The sequence below is a fragment of the Cajanus cajan genome, chromosome 6 (assembly GCF_000230855.2).
Source record: "Cajanus cajan strain Asha chromosome 6, NIPB_CcT2T_4, whole genome shotgun sequence".
In the NCBI taxonomy this organism is placed as follows: Eukaryota; Viridiplantae; Streptophyta; class Magnoliopsida; order Fabales; family Fabaceae; genus Cajanus; species Cajanus cajan.
The window spans coordinates 57927622-57950817 of NC_138522.1; the positions used below are offsets into that span (position 1 = coordinate 57927622).

Here is a 23196-nt window from a genome sequence, read left to right on the forward strand (position 1 = left end):
TCCCCTAAACCTTAAACCCTAAATCCTAAACCCTAACTCTTAAACCCTAACCATAATATAATACTGGGAAAAAAAAGTAAAAAGGATAGGAATCATTCTCATAGGATTTTAAATAAAAAAAACTCATAAAATAACATGAATTGAGAAAGAAATCATCTTTATCGTTTTGACTTTTTAATTTCCTAAATAATCGAATAACACAAAAACTCGAAATAATATGATTTTATGTTTAAAAAATTATTAGAGTAAAGAAATTAAAATTTTCAATTAATATAAAATATTCGCATGTTGATTTTTTTTCTTTTTTCCATCAATATTTGATCATATAAAGGAAATGACCAAAAACGACATCAGGCATGAGCTTCCGCAGCACGCCAACACAACACAAACACAATACGCGCCCTCTAAGCCAGCACTCTGATCGGACCGTTCAACCAACCGCGAGGATTGATTCCCAAAAGTGTCCACCGTAGACTTGCCCACACCTAATCCAATTGAAATCGAAAAGAACCCGCGCGATTTTGAATCACTCTGTCCCTCCGTATTCTCTTATTTTATTTGGTTTCCTCTTGTTTTGTTTAAAGACGCATCATCGAAAGCTGAAGAGTGAGATTCATAGTTGATCGTGGATGGTGAAGACGAAGATGAAGGGGAAAAGCAATGGCATTGGAAAGAAGCAGAGTAGGAAAATGAAAGGCACGTTGAGCAACACCACCACGCGTCACTTGCAGCTTAAGCTAGGTCAAGTGTCCCTCTTTCCCCTTCAATCTTCTGCTTCTTCAGCCTTCCAGAACCTTCTCGATGCCCAACCTCCGCATCAGTCTTCCTCGCACGCCGACGACACTACCGACAGAGACTTCATTCTCAGCCAGGACTTCTTTTGGTACCACACATCCTATCCCTTTCAATTTTCGCCACTTCCTTTTTTCTCTTTTCCTCACTCCGTGCTTTGTCGCTCTTGCCAGCACTCCGGATTACATAACCCCTGATAATCAGCGTAATTTGAACGCCTTTGACTGCAATATGGTGATGTATTTTGAATTGATTGTTTTTGCTCTCTCTATATTGTTTTATAAAGTAAAGGAGGGAAAGAAAACTATAGCTTATTAGCGTTTTGTTCTGCAGGAAAATACTCCTTGCCCCAAATCGCCTGAGAAGCTGAATACTACAAAAAGCAAGAGATGTCGACTGGGTAAGTGTGTGTTTGGATTCAGTGTTGATTTATCTAGAATCACGTTAACATAACAGTTAACGTGATTTTTAAGCAAATATTTACATGTTTGGTTTCCTGTTGAACAATTGATTCAGTGAAAACAACTTTATTTAGCATAAGGAATTTTGTACTAACTATTACAATGGAAACATCTTAACAATAATCACACCATTTCAAAATCAATTATGCATGATGTCTACTTGGATACAAGTTTAGGAGAGTTTCTGAGAACTTTTCAACAGGAAAAAGCATTTAATTTTCAATAGACAAATTTTTCTAAGCTTGTTTTCAAACAGACTCATTATCCATTATACTCAAAATCAAAATTTCAAATGCTTACCCGATCATGCACTACCTTTTCTAGTTGCATCTTATTGTGCTCCGAATTTGTTAATCTACATTCTCTAATCAATATGCATATTTTTTGTAGATGCAATCTCAGTACACCCTCTCAGCCCTACCTTTTCTAGTGACCATCAACCAGTTGTGGAACTTGGAAAGGACTCTGGTACCGAAGAAGTGGCTGTTGAGAAAATAATTCCAGCTGCTAAGCCGAAGGGTCAAAATTATGTGTCACATTCTGCAGTTACATTACGTTGCAGGGCTATGCCTCCTCCTTGCTTTAGGAACCCCTATTTGAAAGACGTTTCAAAAACGGAGATAGATCCTTTTGAAAACCAAAGATTAAAATGTGCAGGTATTGTATCAGTCGGTTCCTTCGCTAGTCCTTTTTAGTCATTGTATTTGTGGATGTGATTTTGTTACCTGCAAGATATTACTCTTTGGATTTCCTTCGCACTTTTTCAATTTTCTAACTTCATAATGCAATTTATGTTTGTAGGTCTCTTCCCTGCAGTTACTGGTGGTGATGGGCTTTCACGCTATCGTACTGACTTTCATGAAATTCAGGTATGATGTTTTTGATAGGAGACTGTAACTTCCATGGATTGTTTGAATTGGTATTACCATGTTGCAATTCAACCTCTCTAGTTCCATTATTGATTTATAACTTCTCTTTTCCTTGTCAGCAAATTGGTAGAGGGAATTTTAGTAGTGTTTTTAAAGTATTAAAACGAATAGATGGCTGCTTGTATGCTGTGAAACACAGCACTAGACAGTTACGGCTGGAAACAGAAAGGTACCATCTTCAAGCTTAATAGATGTTTTTTTAATAGGTCTAGTCAGTAGTCACTTATTCAGTTTCTTTAATCTTTGGACATTGCAGGACAAAAGCTTTGATGGAAGTTCAAGCTTTGGCAGCCCTAGGTTTTTGTTTGCATTTTCACCCTTTATTTTGTATCAAATTTGCTCTTCTTAATTTCATTAATCTTTCTGCCACTTTAGGTTTGCATGAGAACATTGTGGGCTACTATACTTCTTGGTTTGAAAATGAACAGCTGTACATTCAGATGGAGCTATGTGATCACAGCTTATCCATAAGAAAATGTTCACAGTTATTTACAGAAGGACAGGTGTTAGATGCCTTATTTCAGGTGAACTTCATCACCGTTGCTGTTCTGCTTCATTACATTTACATGGCATCTAGCAGTTGACAGCCTAATATCACACATTGCCTTTAGTTTAATATGATGAAAGTCAACTGTACTTTGTCTCTCTTAGATGTTTACTCTTGTAGAATCCTACACAAGATTTTAATGATCCATTGTACTTATTCATATTTTGATTTTGTTGTTTTACATGATTAGGTTGCCAAAGCACTGCGATTTATACACGAGAAGGGAATAGCTCATCTAGATGTCAAACCTGACAATATTTATGTCAAAAATGGTGTTTATAAGCTTGGTGATTTTGGATGTGCAACTCTTATTGACAGTAGCCTGCCAGTTGAGGAGGGCGATGCTCGTTATATGCCCCAGGAAATCCTTAATGAGAATTATGATCACCTTGACAAGGTTGATATCTACTCCTTAGGAGCTTCTATTTATGAACTAATTCGTGGGTCGCTTTTGCCAGAATCAGGAGATCAATTTTTAAATCTTAAAGAGGGCAAGTTAACACTTCTGCCTGGTCATTCGTTGCAACTTCAAAACTTGCTCAAGGTACCGTACATTGTTCTCTTACCTGAAATCTGGTGCAACTTGTGCTCTGGTTTAAGGAATCCTAAAATGTCAACAATTCTCCCTTCCTGATGTTTTTATAATTTATAATCTTTCAACATGGTGGATGTTTTGCAAGAGTTATACCAAAATTTTCACCAAAAAGTCCAGTGTAGTTTGTGGTATCCTGTGGTCAAGAACTTGTCACCGACACATATAAAGGAATTGTAATTCCATTATTCGTTTATGTTTTGTATGGACTGTTGTTAAAATATACAAGGTACATTATTTACTTGTACATTAGTTTTTCGTAGAAAAGAAAAGACTAATACAATTGTTTTACCACTTTTATGATCTAGTGAAAATTTAAGTGTGTTGTACTTTTTTCTTTTTGGTGAATATTAAGTGTGTAGTACTAAAGGTTCAGTTTTTATTGTTGAGTGTCCAACCATTATGTCATTTAAAATATGAAAAATGTTCATTTGCACAATAAGATTTTTGTGAAAATTATTGGTGTTTGATTCAGCACTGTGGTGAAAAATTATTGTGGCCTTAAAGATGATATATACAGGTGAAAAAAACGTGGTGATGGCACTCTCACCATGTGTCAATATGTCATTATATGAATTGATGTTGTTTCAAGTTGGATTCATTTGATGAGTGTAAGAAGATACTTATAGAATTACTGGTACAATTATTAGTATTGATGTACCGTTAGTTCTAACTTTTGATATTTATATTCGTTCCAACTTTTCTTGTCCTAAATAAAATTGTTTAAATTTTTAAGGGCTGTGCATTTTGCCTGGTGTATTTTCTTTTTCATTTTGCTAAGCATGTTTGATCTGGTTATGATTTTTTTTTTGGGTGATTTAGGTCATGATGGATCCTGATCCGGTTAAGCGGCCTTCTGCCAAAGAATTGGTAGAGAACCCAATTTTTTGTAGACTCCAAAGAACAGCTTGAAGTTGATAAATCACGACATGTTTTGGTCTTCAGTTGGATCATGTAAGATAGGTCTTGATTATGTCATGACCAATTTTGTGAAATATCTTTTCGATTATAAATGCACCAGATTTTGCTCGAGCATGGTGCATATATTATAAATTCAATGGTCCACTGTGTTTTCTGGATGATGTGCAAATGACAATTGGCAAAGAGAAATCCCTTGAAGTAAACAGTTGACTCTTGTTATTACTGCTGCATTTTTTTTATATCTCATTTTAAGACAAAAATGACAAGAAAGACTGAATTGAATGAATTAGTGCAATTCTTTTTATGCAGCAAGAGAATTTCTCACTTGACACTTGAAAACTAATTTCTCAGAAGTGCAAATATTATCAAAGTAGATTTATGCATTTAAACTATTCTCTAGATACATGACAGGACTACAATTTCTATAGAAATCAACAAACTTATGTTACTCTTTGAATACTACATAAATATTTATGTAATATTCACTTTTATTTTATTTTATTTTATTTATTTATTTATTTTTTATCGAAGTACTAGAGGTAAAAAAGTTATGATATTCATTTAGAAAAAATAAATAAATTGCTACTCGTAGGATAATTTTTACAAAGGATTCATGAATGCTGACATTTTTTAAAATATTTTGTTTTTTTTATATATATAAAGTACATTTTGAATGTAATTTGTTAAAATATTTGTTTAAAAAAAAATTTACACACCAATTTTTTTGTCTCTTTATTAAAATTATACATGTTTTATCATGGTTTTGAATTAATTTATACATTATATATGGGATTTGTGAATGCAGAATTTTTTTTTGTTAAAAGTATATTTTGAATGTAACTTGTTAAAAATATTTTTCTAAAACAATAAATCTACACACAATTTTTTTTTTTGTTTCCTTGTTATTAAAATTATACATGTCTTATCATGATTTTGAATTAATTTCTATGTTATATATTATTTTTTATTATAGTCTTTGTGTGATTTTAATCAATGTGACTTGAGATAATAATGTGTCTTGTAAATATAAAAGAAAAAAATGTTAAGAGATAAATGTGAAAATTCAGACTATGATTGGATTGATGACACAAGGTGAGATGAAAGGAATGGAATGAACAGGAATAAAAATTATATTGTTTGGTTCTATATAAACAAGAATGAAAAAATGATGGAAATAAATCTATTCCTTTACATTCCTTATTCCAATTTTCCGTCTAATCTTATTTGGAGTGTAATGAAATTTTTTAAGTTCTGTTTATTTCACCCTTTTCTTTTTTAAAATAATGTAATGATTTTTTTAATTCATTCTATTTGGATCTATTCTGTTTCATTCTCTATCATCCATCTAATTACAACTTAAAAAGCTCCAACTACGTAATTCTAAAAGAAACAATAATTTTAATTTAGTTTATGAATTAAATTAAAAGTTAATTTTGATAAATAAATAAATTAAATTTGACTTGTGTATTAAATTATGAATTAGTTTAATATATAAATATATAATTTATATAATTAATATTTTTATTTAATTTTATCTTATTAAAATTTGAAGTTTCTATATATTTCGATACAATTTTTCATGCAAATCTTATGAATAAGATTGATTTCTTTGTGGTACAAATTCTTGAATAAGTAAGGAGTATTGACTATTCCACTTTGTTTATTTTCAAAAGATTTTTTTTCTTTGAACTCTAAAATAATATAATAACAAAAAATGATACATAATTTTCTTGTAAAGTGTGTATCACCTACAGGAATAAGAATAGGTCTTATTCTAAATATATTGTTAAGATCTTTTCTATAAAATTAAAGTTTAACTTAAATTTTTTATTTATCATAAATCAAGTTAGAATTATTATTTAAAATATCAGGTCATATTTATAAATAAAAAAAATTCTAACTTATTCTTTTAAAAATTTTGGCTTGACTCATTATCATATATAAAAATTTATTTTATAATTAATTTATTTAAAAGTCTATTTTGTAATTTATTGATATAAAAGTTTATTTTACATTAATAATGTTAAATAGGTCGATAAATTTAATTTTAAATAAGTTAACAATTATATTTTTAAATATATGTGTGAAACTTTGTTTAATTTACATGATCAATCTTCTTTAATTTACAAGATAAAAAGATAATTTACTCTATGATCATTAGATTTAAAATTTAAAATGAAAAAAATTGAAAGACAATGAATATTCATGTACATTAACGTATAGTCATACACATACTATAATGAAGAAGATAATCTTATTAAAAAAATTAGATATTTTTTGTATCACATTTAAATTTAGAGTACTTTAAATAATCAATCATGAAAATGAAAAAAAATGAGATAAAGATGTGACTATTAAAATTTATATTTTTGATATCTTAATTTCATAAAAACAAGGAATATAAAATGTTTAAGTGTAATGAAAATGTAAAGATATTGATAATTTGATTTTTTTATTATAAATTTATTTATTTAATTATATTATTAATAATGTTATATACAATATTTTTTATTAATGGTAGTTAAATATGTTAACCTGTCAGACCTTTTTATTAATATAAATCTAATTTTTTTAAATAAATAATTTTTTAAAAAAGTTTAAGTCTAATTATTTTATTAAATAGATCAAATTAAATCAGACTTTAAATAGATAAAACCATAAAGATTTGTTTAAAGTATGACCTATTCCTATCCTTAACTACATAAAATGATGTTATAATGGATAAAAAAGTATACTCATGAATAAAAAAGAAATAACTAAATAATGCAATAGTTTACTTTATATATATATTTTTTAAGTAAGGTTTTACGTTATCAATTAATTAAACATTATGATAAATAATATTATAACTTATAACTTTAAAGTAATTATCATAAAAATTTATTATATAAATAAATTATAATTAAATAATAGTATAAAAAAAATATTTTATAATAATAATATATTAATTTTGGTTAAACATATTTATAGAATGAAGTATTTATAAACTTGTCGATAACTAATATTTTTTGAGAAACTTGATAAATTATTTTTAGTAGAGTTTTCTTTCTTAACCATAATTATTTTATGTACAAGACTCGATACGAGATTTTACTTAAAATAATGAGTTTAGTATCACTTAAGTCTATGACTTATTAATTCTCATAAACTATTTAATGATAATACAAATAATTTACTTTTCATGAATGATTTTAAAAAAATAGGTATAATAATATATATTATTCAGATTTTATTTTTCATGTATTTACGATATTAAAAAGTATACTTTCAACTACTGAAAAATTATTTTAAATATAACTTTTATGGTTAAAGATGCTGTAAAAAATAAAATATTTTATATCACAAATATATTTAAATTAAATGCTATTAATAAAGTCATAATAAAAATATTATAAATATAAAAAAATTATGCCCTATAATATCTTTTTATATTTTGAACATACCTTATGGATATGGGTGAGATTATGAATAAAAACATAATTATATCTATTTATTTTTACCATTATATAATAATAAAAATCTTTGGGTCTTGTGATAATTATGGATTATCTATTATTACATAGTTTTAAGAGTTTTTATTTATGATTTTAATAAATGTTAGATTGTAATCGGCTGAACCTCAAGTAATATATGTAAAAAAAAGTTAATTTTATGTCGATTAACCATGAGCAAGAAATTCTAACGATTAAAACAAAAAGAAAAGTGTTAAGTAAATATAGAGATAACTAAAATTTTAATTTATTATCACACTTTTATGATGTGTGCAGGACTATTATAATTTATATACTAGAACTAGAACAAATATTAATTTTTTTCCTAAACTCTATCTTTTACCGCAACCAGAACTGATTTTAGTAAAATTTTATGGTAATATTACGGTTGAATGATATATTAAGGTAGGATCTGATAATAGTGGGAATAACGACTATAAATTATAAAAGTTTTCTTGGTTCCATGATTTAACCTCGGAGAATTTCCATTCTTTATTCGTTCGATTACTCGTTTTCTTGGTCCTCTCTCACTTTCTCTCTCTTTTCTCTTCTCTGATTACGGTGTCATGAAAGTAGAGCTATGTGAGTGATATGATTCTATTCTACCAATTCCCTTCTCATGTCTCTCACTCAGTTGTTGATGTTGTTATTATAATTATTATTTTCAGTTCTTACCAGCGCACCACCACCACCCAAACAAGAAACACGTTGAAAATCGCGGATTATTCCAATACCCATTTCCCCAGGTCGATTTTCGCACGTGTTCAAGCCTATTCCATTAAGGTTACATTACCTAATCATTACTTTGCATGTTTCGCATTTCTCTTTCTCCATACTGATTTTCTGTTGTTCTTTCGCTTAATATTTTTGTGGGTCTACCTTTCAATTATCCTGAAAAACCCACTCTGATTGCTTCATATAATTCTCAAGGTGTTTTTTTTTTTTTTTTTTTTTTTACCTTATTCCTTTTTTATTTATTTATTTATTTAAAAGGGACGACAAAGTTACTTCGTATATGATTTTTTTATAGATTTTACATATTCTTAATTTTTAGTGTTTAATTATCAGGACTTATAACAGAGAGAATTGATCTGGGTTTGGAATTCGATGTGCATATATCTAGTGCCTGTTGTGTCTTGTGCGTGATTGGATTTTCTGAGTAGTTCAGTGTTTTTCTGAGTAGTTCAGTGTTTTTCTGCGCAGTGATTAGCATATCACTTTTTTTTGTACTTGTTTCATTCTAGCAGCGCAATAATAAACTTGTACGAAATATGATGGAATCGTATATTCTGCTGTAATTTATAAATATGTATGAAGTTTCTGATATGATACAAAAATTATTGTTTTTTTGCTTTTTTTTCTAGTGGGACTTATAATTTTGTGTTTAAAGGTACGGAGGGTTAGCATATGGTAGTGCCTCAGTTAATGTGTGAATGATTTGACTTTTTTGGCTTAATATTTCAATGATGAGACTGCTCTCCTAACATTGTTGTTCACCACGAGGAGCAAGAATTTTCTGTTTTTGCAATACAGAAAGCGTATCATGTTGTTTCTTTATTCAACTTATAATCCAATATTTTGCAGATGTATTCTCGTTGCTTTGATGACAACAGAGCAGACAATGAAGGGAATTCTGCTGAAGGATTTGGAGATCCAGAACTGGTGCCTCGTGTTGGAGACGAGTACCAGGCAAAAATTCCTTCTTTGATTACAGCACCTTATCTTTCTCAGCTTGTAAAAAAGACAACAGATTCAGAAATAAAAGTCAACTTGGAAGAGTCTATTTCACTAGGATTGCCCATTCCTCTTAAGTGGGGTCATTGCAAATTTGAAGGCAGTTGTGGTTGTGGGACTTTAGAATCTGTCACAAGTGAAGCGGGACCAGTTATTTCTGGGCATGAATGTCCAGAAGTTAGAGTGGAACTTCACACTGCTACACATGGTGAAGATAAAAATGATGGAGGGTTCACAAATTTTGAATCATCTAAAAGTGACGAGAAGGATCCGCCAAGAGGCAACTATCTTCTCCCTGGATTGTTGTATAATCAATCTTGGACAGATACTGAATATAACAGTTTTCTTCTTGGCCTCTATGTATTTGGGAAGAACCTTAATTTTTTGAAGAGATTTGTTGGGAGTAAAAATATGGGAGACATATTGTTTTTCTATTATGGAAAGTTTTTTAAGTCTAAAGAATATGGCCGATGGTCAGAGTGCCGAAAGCTGAGAACTAAGAGGTGTATATATGGCCAGAAAATATTCACAGGATGGAGGCAACAAGAATTGCTGTCAAGATTATTTTCCCACGTGCCAAGGGAGTGTCAAACTACATTGGTCGAGGTATCTCTCTGACATATTTCAGTGTATGCTAGTCACTGTCACTCGTAATCTGGATGATAGGAGATTGCCATATAAATATGCACTTAGTTAAGTAATGTTCTTTTAGGATTTAAACATCAAAGAAGTTTATTTGTATTGCCAGTGCAAGCTGTGTTCACATTATAATGATAATAAGTAGTGATTAAAATAAATCCTTTTGTCAGTGTTGCTGACTTAGATGATGATCTTGGTTGGAGGTTAAATACTAAACATCAGCAAGCTTGAAATTTCTTTGTCATGCTAAGAAAGACTTGAAAGGGATGATTTCACCATCTTCTGGTTATGATATATCCTTGGTTTTATATCCAAGCCATACACACGTGCAGAGTGTTTTATCCTGATCATTGAGGGACAGTTTATTGTGTCTTAAGAATTTTTTCTACTAGCTTCTGGAAAGGTGTTTTGGACATTCTGCCTAACGTGTGAAATATTTTTTTATGAAGTGGGTTGTGGATGTGGTAATGCTAATAAGTGAACTTGTAACTAATGAAATTGATTTAAATTAAGTACCATCCAATCATGAAGCATTTATGCTTATATGTGAATTATCGTGATGCTTACTATCAAATCAGCAATGCTATAGAATAGAAATTTCAAAAATTATTGGCTGTTATATTGGTCATGAAAGCTGCACATGAATAGACATGGTAATTAATGGAACAACAAAGTAGAGGAAAACACGACCTCAGCAAATGGGTATCATGACGCTAAATTAGGTAATGTAGTTGGATAATTGCCTGATAACCAGGTCTTTCCTGTTCTTGGAAGAGACTAAATAACACAGTTTTAAATTGTCCTTTATTTGACATATTTTCCTTGCTATTGAGCCTCTCTGCATTTGAATAATTTAATTCTGTTATTAAGGTTGAGTTTGCAACATTTGCCAGGAAGGGTTAGAAGTTGTCACGGTGATTGTGTGTGTTATTAAGACAAGAACCTTAAATAATGATGTTTCTATTCCCATGGAAAAAATGTGGTTGATTTTAGAACAATATCCGAGTTCTCCAGCACACTCATCCCATTAAACCAAGTCCCTTACTAATAAATGCTCAGTTATAGGCATTTAGGACTACCTACTTTATTTTCAAAGAAGAGTGGAGAACCCAATTAACAAAAATGCCAGATCCCTTCTTTATTACCCTTTGAAAAATTTAACCGTTTAGCAACAAGTTAGATGCAAGATTACCTCCAGTGAAGGATACATGTGGTCTAAACAAAAATAAAAAATAGTGTCAATAGGTCCTAAAACAAAATATATTTATGGTTTCAATTGGAACTTTCCCCTTACATCTGAAGTCGAGACTTGAGAACAAGTCAATTTGCTTCTCAATCAGGAGAATATTCACTAAAGTGAATTACCACTGGTGTTTCTTCCTTCACATTCTCTCAAGTAAAACCTGGTGATAATTTGTTTGGTCCTAGTATTTGCATAATCGACATTGCCTACCAAACATTTTAGTGTCTTAAATTCTCATTTCTTTTCTTTTCTTATAACAGTATAGACGCTTCCTTCTAACTGTATCCATTGTTAGCATGGCTATTGCATAATATGCTGCTTAACTGACTTTATTTCTATAAACACGTTTTTCAAATCAGAAAAAACAATATCTTCTGAATTGTTGTAAATATTACTGCAGATTTCAAGGAAATTTGGGGAGGGAAAGATGCCTTTTGAAGAATACGTATTTGCTTTAAAGGATGCAGTTGGCATTGATCTGCTCATAGCTGCTGTAGGTATTGGAAAAGGGAAACAAGATCTCACAGGCACTGCTGTTGAGCCACCAAAGACCAATCACGTATTCTCTGTTCGCCATGAAATACCAATCGGCAAAGCTTGCTCCTCTCTAACATCTGCAGATATAATCAAGTTTCTCACAGGAGATTTTAGGTTGAGTAAAGCTCGATCCAGTGATCTCTTCTGGGAAGCTGTTTGGCCACGTCTTTTAGCTAAAGGTTGGCATTCTGAACAACCTAAAGATCAAGTTGTTTCTGGATCAAAACAATCTTTGGTTTTTCTTATACCTGGTGTTAAGAAATTTTCAAGAAGGAAACTGGTAAAAGGTAACCAGTACTTTGATTCTATAAGTGACGTATTGAATAAAGTAGCATCTGACCCTGGGCTTCTCGAGACTGAAAGTCAAGCAATTGAGGGCGGTGTAGATAGGGAAAAACATCAAGACAAACGAGACCTAGAGGGTGTGTCAAATACTCAACAATTTCATCACCTTCAATCCCATAGTTCAAAGTGCAATCAAGATCTCACAAAATTTACAATTGTAGATACCAGCATGGTTCATGATATGAATCAACGTAAGGTGAGACAGACGAGAAGCTTACCTTTTCAACCCATGAGTATATCTACCATCTCAAGCTGTTCTAGTGAATCTGAGCAAGATACATCTGAAGACTCGGAAGATCATGTTGAACATGCTAATGCTTCAAGCCCTATCAAAGATCAAGTTGAACGAGTTAATTCTTCATATCCTATTGAAGATCAGGTTGAACAAGCTAATGCTTCAAGCCCTATCGAAGATCAAGTTGAGCAAGCTAGTTCTTCATATCCTATGGAAAATCAGGTTGAACAAGCTAATTCCTCCAACCCCACTGAAGAATTCTATGATAAAGTGTTGAATATAGACTCTTTAGATTGTACTCGTGTTCCTGAGGTCCTCAATACCACTGAAGAAGTAAAAAATCATAGATGTCATTCTGATCTGCATAATGATGAGCATTCAAGAGAGATCAATGAGCATCCGTTGCTTCAAAAGATGACATCTGATTGCACAATTCCCTGCATCACGGCAGTGCAGAAGTTAAGAGCTTGTAACCATGGAGATTTTAGCCACTGCACTGAAAGTACTTCTGGGGATAGAAAGTTTGATTTAAATGAACCAGTCTCACCATCAAGTCTGCATCAAGCATCTGATGGCATGGTTTTGTCTATGGGTTTAGAAAATTTGTCTTTCCCAAGTTATCTGGCCAAAGGCAGTCCAAATGTGAGCAATGAAGGCAGTGTCACTGAGAACCATCCGGTTGGAGAAGTATCAGCAGAAAATTCTGAAACCAGGATGTTGATTGACTTGAATTTTCCTGAAGTTTCACCCGATTTAGGACTTGAAATGGAAATACCATCCTCTATGGTCATATTGCAAAATGACAACCAATGCGCAAATACATCGTCTTCTCCATCTGAGATAACCCAGTTCAATGCGACACAGGAGTTTCCTGATGGTAGTAAGGAGCAGCAATCTATCCTTGGCAACCGTCGCCAGAGCACAAGGAACCGACCCTTGACCACAAAAGCATTGGAAGCTCTTGAGTACAGATTTATCAACTCAAAGAGGAAAAGAAAGAACACAGAATGTTCAGACAATAATTCAAAGTCCAAATGTGTACGTGAAAGTAGTGAGACAATTATTAATGCTACTTGTGATAATGGCATTGGGAATTCTTTGGCTGATACAAGAGCAGAGGAGGAGAATGTTATCCAGGCATATAGCTGTAGCTTCAATCTGAATAGAAGCCCACTATAATTTGTGAAAAAGGTTGGGTAGCTTCTTCTTGAGGTCATCAAATTCATCATATTTTTCTGGCGTTGTAAACTGCATATAATTTCATTGTTTCAAATGTATCCATAAATCATAAAATACACATGAAGATCAAAGTTATCAGTCCATATTCACTTTTTTTTTTCCTTTCAAGAATGTGACCGAGAATAATAGAAGAAAATAAGTAGCACAATGTCTCTCTATTAGTAGCACAATGTACGGTAACGAATGGAATCCTTTTTGGGTTTTTGGTATTTCATATGGGCATGCACTCGTTTAACTAAAATCGTTTGAGGAAATTGAAGACTTGCATTCACCTGGAATGAAATAAGGACTAAGCGGACAATTAGCTCAGTAGTGTAGTCCCCAAAAATTTTCATGAAAAAAAAAAAGAAGAAACACTTGGTAAGCTTTTTAAGCTTCCCTCCAGATAAAAACAGCTCTGATTGGAATTAAGTCATTCCTTTGGGAAATGAAAATTCAATAATTATGTTAAATTTTTTTTACAGTGTTGGTGCAACAAGTTTGAAACTATAACCTGATGCAAATTATGGAAGCCCCTACTAACTACAAACTGGTTGTTATAGTGGGAATCTTTAATACCATGCAACATGCTATTTCACAGGTTTCTCATAATGTTTATTAGTGCCCTCTGTGTCATGACCAGTTTTAAACCTACTTTGTTTAGCTGATATAATAATTTTAAGGCCAAACTGGCTGCTAGCTGGACATTATTGACCAGGAATCTGATGCGCCTGGATCATTGACGTGGTCAGAGAGCAAGGTTTCGCACGGTTCATTGAATATTTTCCGTTTTACGTTCAAGTTAAACTCCTTAAGTCCTAACATTGTGCATGCCGCACTCCGGAAAGATGATTATAATGTTTACATGAATTCCCCGAGTAGTATGTCCATGATCTTATGAAACCAGAAGCCGTCATTATTCTTTAAAGTTTAAACCGTAAATTTCGTAAGTGGGAATTTAATTATGGAAGGTGATTAGTTGACTTTTAAAAAAAAAGTTAATTTGTGGAAAATAAAAAAATGTAGGAAATTTGAAAAAAAATAAAGCTATTTCATTTTTTAATGAGATTTTAATTATATATTAAGATTTGGGTAGTTGTACTTTTTGATATTAATTTATATGTTTTGGACTTAAAATTCAAATCCAAGAACAATAAAATTCTACAAAAATATAAAAATATATTCATGAAGAAAAAATAAAATAAGAAAAAAGTAAAATAAATTTATTTAAAAGTTCAAATTAATTTATGTAAATTTGTAAAAACTTTCTCTAAATAACTTTTTAACTAATTTTCTTTTAGAAGCACTTGTAGAGAATTTATCTAATCAATTCCTAAACCCAAATGTTGGAAATTAACTCATCAAATGTATAAAAAAAATTTGGAAAAAAATCTCATACATGTTTTGTAAGTGGTTTTGTCTATTTCTTTTTAGTTATGTTATATGTGTGAAGTATTCATTGATTTTACTGATAATTAATTCTTGTTAGAGAAACATAATTAATCATTGACATTGGAGAGAAAACAACTCTCCAAACAAAATTTAGTATGTTAATGATTGTGATTGAATATGTTTATTCAGCTGATTGAAAAGTGATTTAGAGCTTGTTTTGAAAGTTTTTCCAATGTCAGTATGGTCTTATGAGACCTTCATAGTAGATGGAAACATTGTTTAGTTTTTTATACATAGCTGCATCTAGTCTTTTCTCACATTTATATGGAAGACAGGTAATGTGTTTACAAGTTAACTAGTTTTGGTCTTGTTTCTAGATGTTTATTTATTTATTTTTATGGTGGGATGTTATGTTCTCTTTTAGTAGGAAGCCTTTTTTTTTCGTAATCAAAGTAGTTTGCCATTGTTTAGGTTTTGTTGATCTATACATGGGTTTTGGTCTATGTCCCCCCCATGTTTTTTGTTCATCTTTTCTTCTTTTAATATATTTTTTTGGTGTGTTACATATGATTGATAGACCTTGAGGTACTAACATTGTCAGAATGTCTTGTTTTTATAATAATGTTTTGCATGCCAATAATTTCTATTAAAAAAATAACTTTCATCCTAATAACTATTTTTCATCATAATATTTAAAGGAAATTATGTCTAATTCCAATTAAAGTGACATTCTTATTTACTTCTTCTTCATTGATCCATACTAAGGGTAAAATTATATATAAAAAAAACAATACAAAATAATTATTAATTCATTTTAGATATGGACATTCAATCATTTATTAAACGTACCTTAAATAAAAAAATTGGGTTATATTTGGATTTAAAAATAAAATAGTATTTATTTAGTAATTTCTTTTTTAGTTTTAACATCCATTTTAAATCAAAAGTTGTTTAGTATTATTTTTTCAAATTGAAAATTAAAAAATATATGATATTTTTAGCTGCTTTGGATTAAAAAGGAAACTGCGTAAATTAGATCCGTATAAAACTATTAAAAAAAGAAAAACTCCCCCGCCTACTTAATTACAAGGTACTTTTTATATAAAAAAAAAATGTTCTATAATTTTTTTTTCTTAAGAACTTTTCATAAAAGATGTTTGTACTAAGTAATAACATTGATAAAAGTAATTAACAGAGTTTTGTTCTTTTGTAATATAGAAAAAAAAACTAAGAAAACTTTCCTTATGCAGGTTTTTAATTCAGATCAAAATTATAATCAAACACAAATTAACTTGCAGATTAAAGAAAGTGTTTGATTACCACCAAATGTTACAACTAGATTAATTAGTACAAATTGTTAAGTAACCGTGTTAAATATTTAAAAATAAAGTATTTGAAAATAAAGTTTTATAAATAAAAGTGCCTGTAAACAAAAAAAAATGTAATAAAAAATGTTATATATTATAATTAAGAAGAATAAAAATATAATATTTTATTTTGTTTAAATAAAAAAGTGTTATAAAATATCGTTAAAATATAATTTTTTTTAATAATATTATTAAAATTAATAAACTCAAAAAATAATGAAATGTAATAAAAAGAAATAGAAATATGAGAGGAGAGTGCAAACGAGGGAGGAAGAGTGAGAGCCAGAGATATAGAGGACAAAAAAATAAATAAAAGAAAAGAGAGGAAAAGAGGGGAGGAGTGAGAGAGAGACACAAGAAGAAAGATAAATGAAAGGAGGAAAAAAATATATATATATTTTTAAAGAAATGATATTATGATATTTTACTTATCAAATGTCCCATATAGTTTCATAATGAAAAATTCTTGGTGAGTACAATATTCATATGTATAAGAAATCAAAAATTAAAAAAGAAACAATAAAATAACTTCGATACAGACTTTATTATTATTTCAGTATATATCTTGAGTTTTTAATTATGTTTGTAAATATAACTCTCATACAAGAATTATTCGTTATTGAGTCATGTTTAATCTTCAATTCAAGAACTGCGTACTGTGGCACAAACAAGATCGATATTCACCTGCTCGTTAAAGAGTTTAAACTAATTATTTCACATATTCTTTTTATTTGTGTGAACCAAATTTGGTAACAATATAATATATTACAACACCTCATGCATTTAACTCAATCAACGTTTCTCGGTGCCATTTATTTAATATTTATGTTGAGATAAAATAGAAAATCATTGGCATCAATTTTCCAACTCTGAAAACTCAATGCAGCTTGATGAACGACTAAATACTTAAAAATGAATGTTTTTTAATAATTATTCACCTAATCAATACATGTCGACATCAACAATATTATTTTTATGCGTTACCTATCCTTAGATAAAACATAAACAAAGTGTCAGAGAAGAACGAGACATGGCCATAGGAAAGAATAATGAACAGTTGTCTCCCATGTTGGTTTTATCCATATAGCTCCTTTGTCTATGTCAGTTAGCAACCAGATCAATTAATAATTATAAAGAATTAGAAACCAAAATTCTAGGGATGTAATTTGGGCTACCTTTCCATAATTTAATAAAGAAATATGTGGGATATACCTTATATAAATGTTGGCAAGCTTTTGTCCTTTCTTGGTTGCAAGTATGCAAGCTTCGTGAATTGTATCGATCTTTACGTCGATGATTTCTACGCTGTTTTTTTCTTCGTTTTATATTATTAGTTTCATACATGGAGAAGAGTATTTGCAATGGGAAGGATTAAAAATATAATTGACTGAAAATTTAAAGCTTAGTTCATGTTTGATATTCTAGTTTTTGTCCCTTTCTTTTCATTTTACATTGAGCGTGAGGGAGCTGTAAAATTCAACATAAACAAAGGATAGTATGGAATTTTTCCATGGTGATTATGACTGCTACAAACAATTGTTAAAAATACTTTATGTTACCTTAAATAAATTACTTGTGAATATATGACTTGAGAAACTATTGAAAAAAATTCAAGTCTCACATTTATTAGAAATTAGGCAATTAAATAGTATATAAGTAGAAAATAACTTTCACCTTACAAGTTATTTTTGTAGGGTTTAGTTAGGCTTAATTCACTATTCTAAGATGGTATTAGAACCATCTAGATCTATTCTAAATGAGTCACTTACCATTGATACATGTACCATAGACATGAAGTAATATATTAAGAAAAACTCAAGTTTCAAGATTAGACAATTACTTAATATATAAGTGGAAAACAATTCTCACCTTACAACTTACAAATTAGTTTTGTAGGATTGTGTTAGGGGTACATGTGTTGCACTTAAATTTAGAAAGAAATAATTTTCTACTGAAATTAAAATTTAACTAATCTTGAAAAGATCACTGATAAATTTTTGTGTTATTTCCATGCACATATCATATGTACGTAAACAATGGAATATTCAGGAGGCCTAGGGATACTCTTTGAGTCTTAGTTAATGTCGTTGCCCTTAAGCTTGATTCTAGGTTAACTCAGTAGCAACCCTCTTTTGTGTCATCGCTAGCTACTTTACCATTTTTTATATGAAGATACCTTCCATATTATGGTTCAAATAAGACGTACGGAATTCATGTCATGATGATCAAAGCTAGTGGCCAAATTTAAGTAGTAATTTTGGAGATGAAAAAAGAAATGAAAACAAATTTCCAGATAGAACACAAAGCAAAGTTTGAACCTGTATTTATGTTTTTCCTAAGAGAGGGAAAAGGAGAAATTACAGAGGCCTATTATGCTAATGCAAGAAATCAAAGTCTGACCTCTACCTAGTATGGTGCACATCATTAATGAAATTACACCCAAGATTTTTATTTTATTTTATTCAAGATAAATGCTTATCAGACATCTCTCTAAATAGATTAAAATTTTTTCTTTTATTATTTATAATGAGAGCTGAGAGTATAATATAATTAATTAATAATTTATCAGCCTAGATAATAACCTGAAAGAAATTGTTCTTACTTATGGTTATTTCGGTTACAGACATTAAGAGGATAAACTCACGAAAATGTAATCCCGAAATTGTTTGTAAAATAAGTACTGAATCTAGTATAAGTCTATAAATTTACTCTTTATTATTCATTAAAATAAAATTATAAGCAAGATTTGGTAAATAAAATATAATAAGATTCACATACTCTTATAATTTTTAATAAATTTTAATTAATAACAAAAAATATATTTTAAAAAATGTTAGAGATATATTAATATATGATCTAAAATCATGTGATCTTTCTATATGATGAAATTTAGTTACAATATTTTTATAATTTACATAAAAAGTTATTAACATGTCACAGAAATATCAATGATACCATAGTTTTAAACCACAATATATTATGGTGTTAAAAAAGTGTTTTTTTAGCATTTTTCTAACACAAATATTTAAAATTTGCAAATAAATGTGTATATATGGAGAAAAAATAAAATAGAAAATAGAGAAATTAATTGTTGTTTAGGACATTACAATAATGGCAAGAAGTTCAAGGCATTTACTTACTTGTCTTGATATGAGCATTATATATAATTATATAAGGCCAAAGAAGACCAGCTTCCAATATTGGTATCATGGCAGCAATTGCTTTCTAATTCCTCAACACAAACCAAAATCTCCCTCAGCTTTTGTCCTCCTCTAGGTGGGGATAGTGGATTCTTGTTTTCTTACACCAAAAAGCAAGCACCAGCTTTTAGTGAGGACCATCACCAATAACAAAAAACAGAAAGATAGAGAAGACACAAAGAAGCTTCTATTAACCTTTTGCAGTCTCCGGTTCCAATGTCAAATATTTCAGGTGATGAAGGAAGCTTTTCCTCAGGAAACAATGGGGAAGAAGTTCATCAAGAAAACCAGCAGCAACAGCTACAAAACCAACTTCATGACTCAAGTTCAGGACCATCCAGTGCTTGCAATAGCAATAGCAATGCCTCCACTAATCAACAACAAACCAAGAAGAAAAGAAACCTTCCTGGAACCCCAGGCAAATGTTCAACAACCCCAACTTCAATTTTTTTTTTTTGTGCCAGTAATCACAGCCTAACAAATCAGGATTTCGTGTTTGAGAAACTGAATTTTGTTTTCAAATGATAATGATGTGTAGTTGCTCTTCTGGTCAAATTCTAAGTTGTCCTTTGCTAGCTTAAATATTTATTTAGTTTGGTAGAAAGTGTTTAGTAGTGATAACACATAGCAGTAACTGTAAAGAACTGTTGGCTTATTAAACTTATGTCATGATTGGATAAATTTCTACACTGGTAAAAAATGAATTAATGTTCTTCCTTATTTCAACTTTTACAGAAGTTCACTCAGTCGAGTTCTTCAAAATTTTAGGTGTCTAAGTTGATTTTATTTTATGAAAAAAGTTTGATTCATTTTGCTTTTGGTGCTCTTCTTAAGTGTTTGTGGAGATGTTTATCTGAATAGGGCCTTAATATTTTTACTTTTATTTTTGTCTATCAAACTATGCAAGTTAAAAAGCATCATGAATGACATTAAATTCCCTTATTTGATTTCCATGCATGCTCTACTCTTTCTGATGGCTAGCAAAAACATTTATTATTATTTGCCAAACTTCTTCTAATGGATGTATTTTATGAAATAGATCCTAATGCTGAAGTTGTTGCGTTATCACCAACCACGCTAATGGCAACAAATAGATTCGTGTGTGAGATCTGCAACAAAGGATTTCAGAGGGACCAAAACCTTCAGCTGCACCGCAGAGGTCACAATCTTCCATGGAAACTGAGGCAAAGAACAAGCACTGAAGTGAAGAAACGGGTTTATGTGTGCCCTGAGCCATCATGCGTCCACCATAACCCAGCTCGTGCATTAGGAGACCTCACCGGAATCAAAAAGCATTATAGCCGCAAACACGGTGAGAAGAAATGGAAATGTGACAAGTGCTCTAAAAGATACGCAGTCCAATCTGATTGGAAGGCCCACCAGAAAACTTGTGGCACTAGGGAATACAAATGTGATTGTGGAACCATATTTTCCAGGTACAATTCTCAACTTTTCAATGCATACAGCATCATTGAATTCAATGGCTTTACGTGAAGTCTTGGCAGATAAAACTACCATACATTGCTATAGGTTAGAGGCTAGGTTCCTCAATCAGAATTGAAGCTTCACTACTTTGGTAACATGCGTGATAAAGAATTTTATTATGTGTTAGTGCATATTACCGAGATAATTGACTAATAATATAGTAGTGTATGGTATAGATTACTCTATAAATTTATATCTCCTAGATCAGAGAACCAAGCAATTAAAAAACTGTTAGAGCCTCTATAATGCTATACTTAAGGTGAGGGTTCTTAACTCACTTTTTTAGAAAATCCTACCATTAGATATAGGAACTTTAACTTACTCTATGAACTTAAAATGGATCAAATATGTTATGTCACAAAATATTATTTTACTCATAAGAACCACACACTTGTTAAGAACCTTTTCTTATAGTGGCAAGTCATGTCAGCCTTCTCCAATGGTGATCCTGATCCTGAATAAGAATCGGTTTTTAAAATTAAGAACTTCATGAAAAGATGCTCTTAAAATGTCTTCTTACATGTTCTTTACATGGTGCAGGAGAGATAGTTTTATCACACACAGAGCTTTCTGTGATGCATTAACTGAGGAAAACAACCGAGTGAACCAGGGATTAACAAGTGGCATGCCACCAAGCCTGCAAAGTCAAATACCTGATCTTATGTCTACCATGCCTCTGAGCACTAGTCCCAACACATCATCAAAGTTCGGGGACTATGACCCTAAGAACCCACTAAAATCACTCCCCCAAGAACTAGTCCCAATACCATTCAAGTCCATGAGCATGGGTGGTGGCATGTTCTCCACCAATGCAGGTGCACTTTTTGGTGGCCCAAAATCCATGTCTCCCTCTTCTTCAAGCCTTCAACTAGGCTCCAACACCTCATCAAGCTTCAACTACTTGCAAGACAACAAAAACGGAGGCCTCATTGCTGGCTCAGCACAGATGTCAGCAACAGCTTTACTACAAAAAGCAGCACAAATGGGAGCCACTGCAAGCAATAGCATTAACTCCCCCATGATGCAAAAAGGCTTTGTTAGTGCTCCTGATCATGTTTCTTCCACTAGGCCACCACCATATTCTGGTGCTATGCTGCACCATAACACCTCATATGACCACTTCTCTCCACAGCCTGATCTGTCCACCATGGCTGGGGTGAGTAGTGGAGGAGCATTCATCAATCATTTGTTTCAAAAAGGACAAGAGATTTCGCAAGTTTTTGACACCAACACTACCGGGTCTTCAATCAATGATGCAGGAATGTTCAGCCAAATGCCAATGGGAAGTGATCACACCCCAGGATTGATGAAGAACGTGGAACAAGAGGTTAGTAATAGTACGAGTTTGATCCATGGAAGAGATGTGGCAGAAGGTAGCACAATGCAGCCATCGAGGTTTGGAGGGAGTGACATGACAACGGTTCATGATTTCCTTGGCATTGGTGGTTCAACTTCAAGAGCAGCAAGTTTGCATGAACCACAGCAACATTTGGAAGCATTAAGCCACCAGAGATCAGAAGTTATGAATCATTTTCATCACCATTTTCCACACGATGATTCAGCTATGGAGGAACCCATGTGGGATGTTTGAGATCAGATACAAATCATGTTCTTTAGTTGTGTTTGTTGAACCCAGAAATTGTGAAGCCTGTATGGTTTTGATTATACAGAATTGGCCAGCAAAGCGTGAAAGGTTTGAATGGTTAGAACTGGATACGAAACTGAATATTTAGCCAATTTCAATGCTGAGTTTACCTTTTAAATCGATAGTTAAGCTCAAGCCGATAAATTGATTCAACCTCACTGGTCTCTCTAACTGGAATATGTTTATGAAAAGGAAATAAAAATCGTTTTATAAATGTCATATTTTCAGTTTAGAATTGAGTTCATAAAAGATTTAACAAGGCATTTTTATGTTGCAAAAAATGGGTAAGTTGGATGATGATGTGTATCACATCCGTTCATTTTCAAGTCTTACTCAATGGTAATCGAGTTGGATCCATTGTTCCTGGTAGAGGTCTCCGACAAGGAGACCCCCTCTCCCCCTACCTCTTCATTCTAGGTATGG

General features: G+C 31.3%; 3 protein-coding genes across 6 annotated transcripts; all 3 read left to right on the forward strand.

Annotated features, from left to right (window-relative positions):
• Positions 1-343: 343 nt before the first annotated feature.
• On the forward strand, positions 344-4461 carry WEE1 (WEE1-like kinase). The gene is made up of 10 exons (XM_020357354.3): positions 344-883; positions 966-1026; positions 1126-1192; positions 1644-1910; positions 2055-2122; positions 2242-2351; positions 2439-2479; positions 2558-2706; positions 2920-3273; positions 4144-4461. The coding sequence occupies exons 1-10, from the start codon at positions 630-632 to the stop codon at positions 4231-4233; spliced, it is 1461 nt and encodes a 486-aa protein (XP_020212943.1). The 5' UTR covers positions 344-629; the 3' UTR covers positions 4234-4461.
• Positions 4462-8157: 3696 nt separating this feature from the next.
• LOC109796735 (uncharacterized) lies at positions 8158-13807 on the forward strand. 4 transcript variants are annotated; one of them, XM_020356506.3, is made up of 4 exons: positions 8158-8315; positions 8402-8516; positions 9318-10073; positions 11750-13807. In XM_020356506.3, exons 3-4 carry the CDS (start codon positions 9318-9320, stop codon positions 13643-13645), a joined length of 2652 nt encoding a protein of 883 aa, XP_020212095.1. In that variant the 5' UTR covers positions 8158-8315; positions 8402-8516; the 3' UTR covers positions 13646-13807. The 4 variants fall into 4 exon arrangements, with proteins under 4 accessions (XP_020212095.1, XP_082915204.1, XP_082915203.1 ...); XM_083059078.1 differs by having other exon boundaries at positions 8402-8479; XM_083059077.1 differs by lacking the exon at positions 8158-8315 and having other exon boundaries at positions 8322-8516.
• A 5746-nt stretch (positions 13808-19553) lies between these two features.
• Positions 19554-22945, forward strand: LOC109795762 (zinc finger protein GAI-ASSOCIATED FACTOR 1). The gene is made up of 3 exons (XM_083059080.1): positions 19554-20061; positions 20683-21079; positions 21669-22945. The coding sequence occupies exons 1-3, from the start codon at positions 19860-19862 to the stop codon at positions 22717-22719; spliced, it is 1650 nt and encodes a 549-aa protein (XP_082915206.1). The 5' UTR covers positions 19554-19859; the 3' UTR covers positions 22720-22945.
• Positions 22946-23196: the final 251 nt, after the last annotated feature.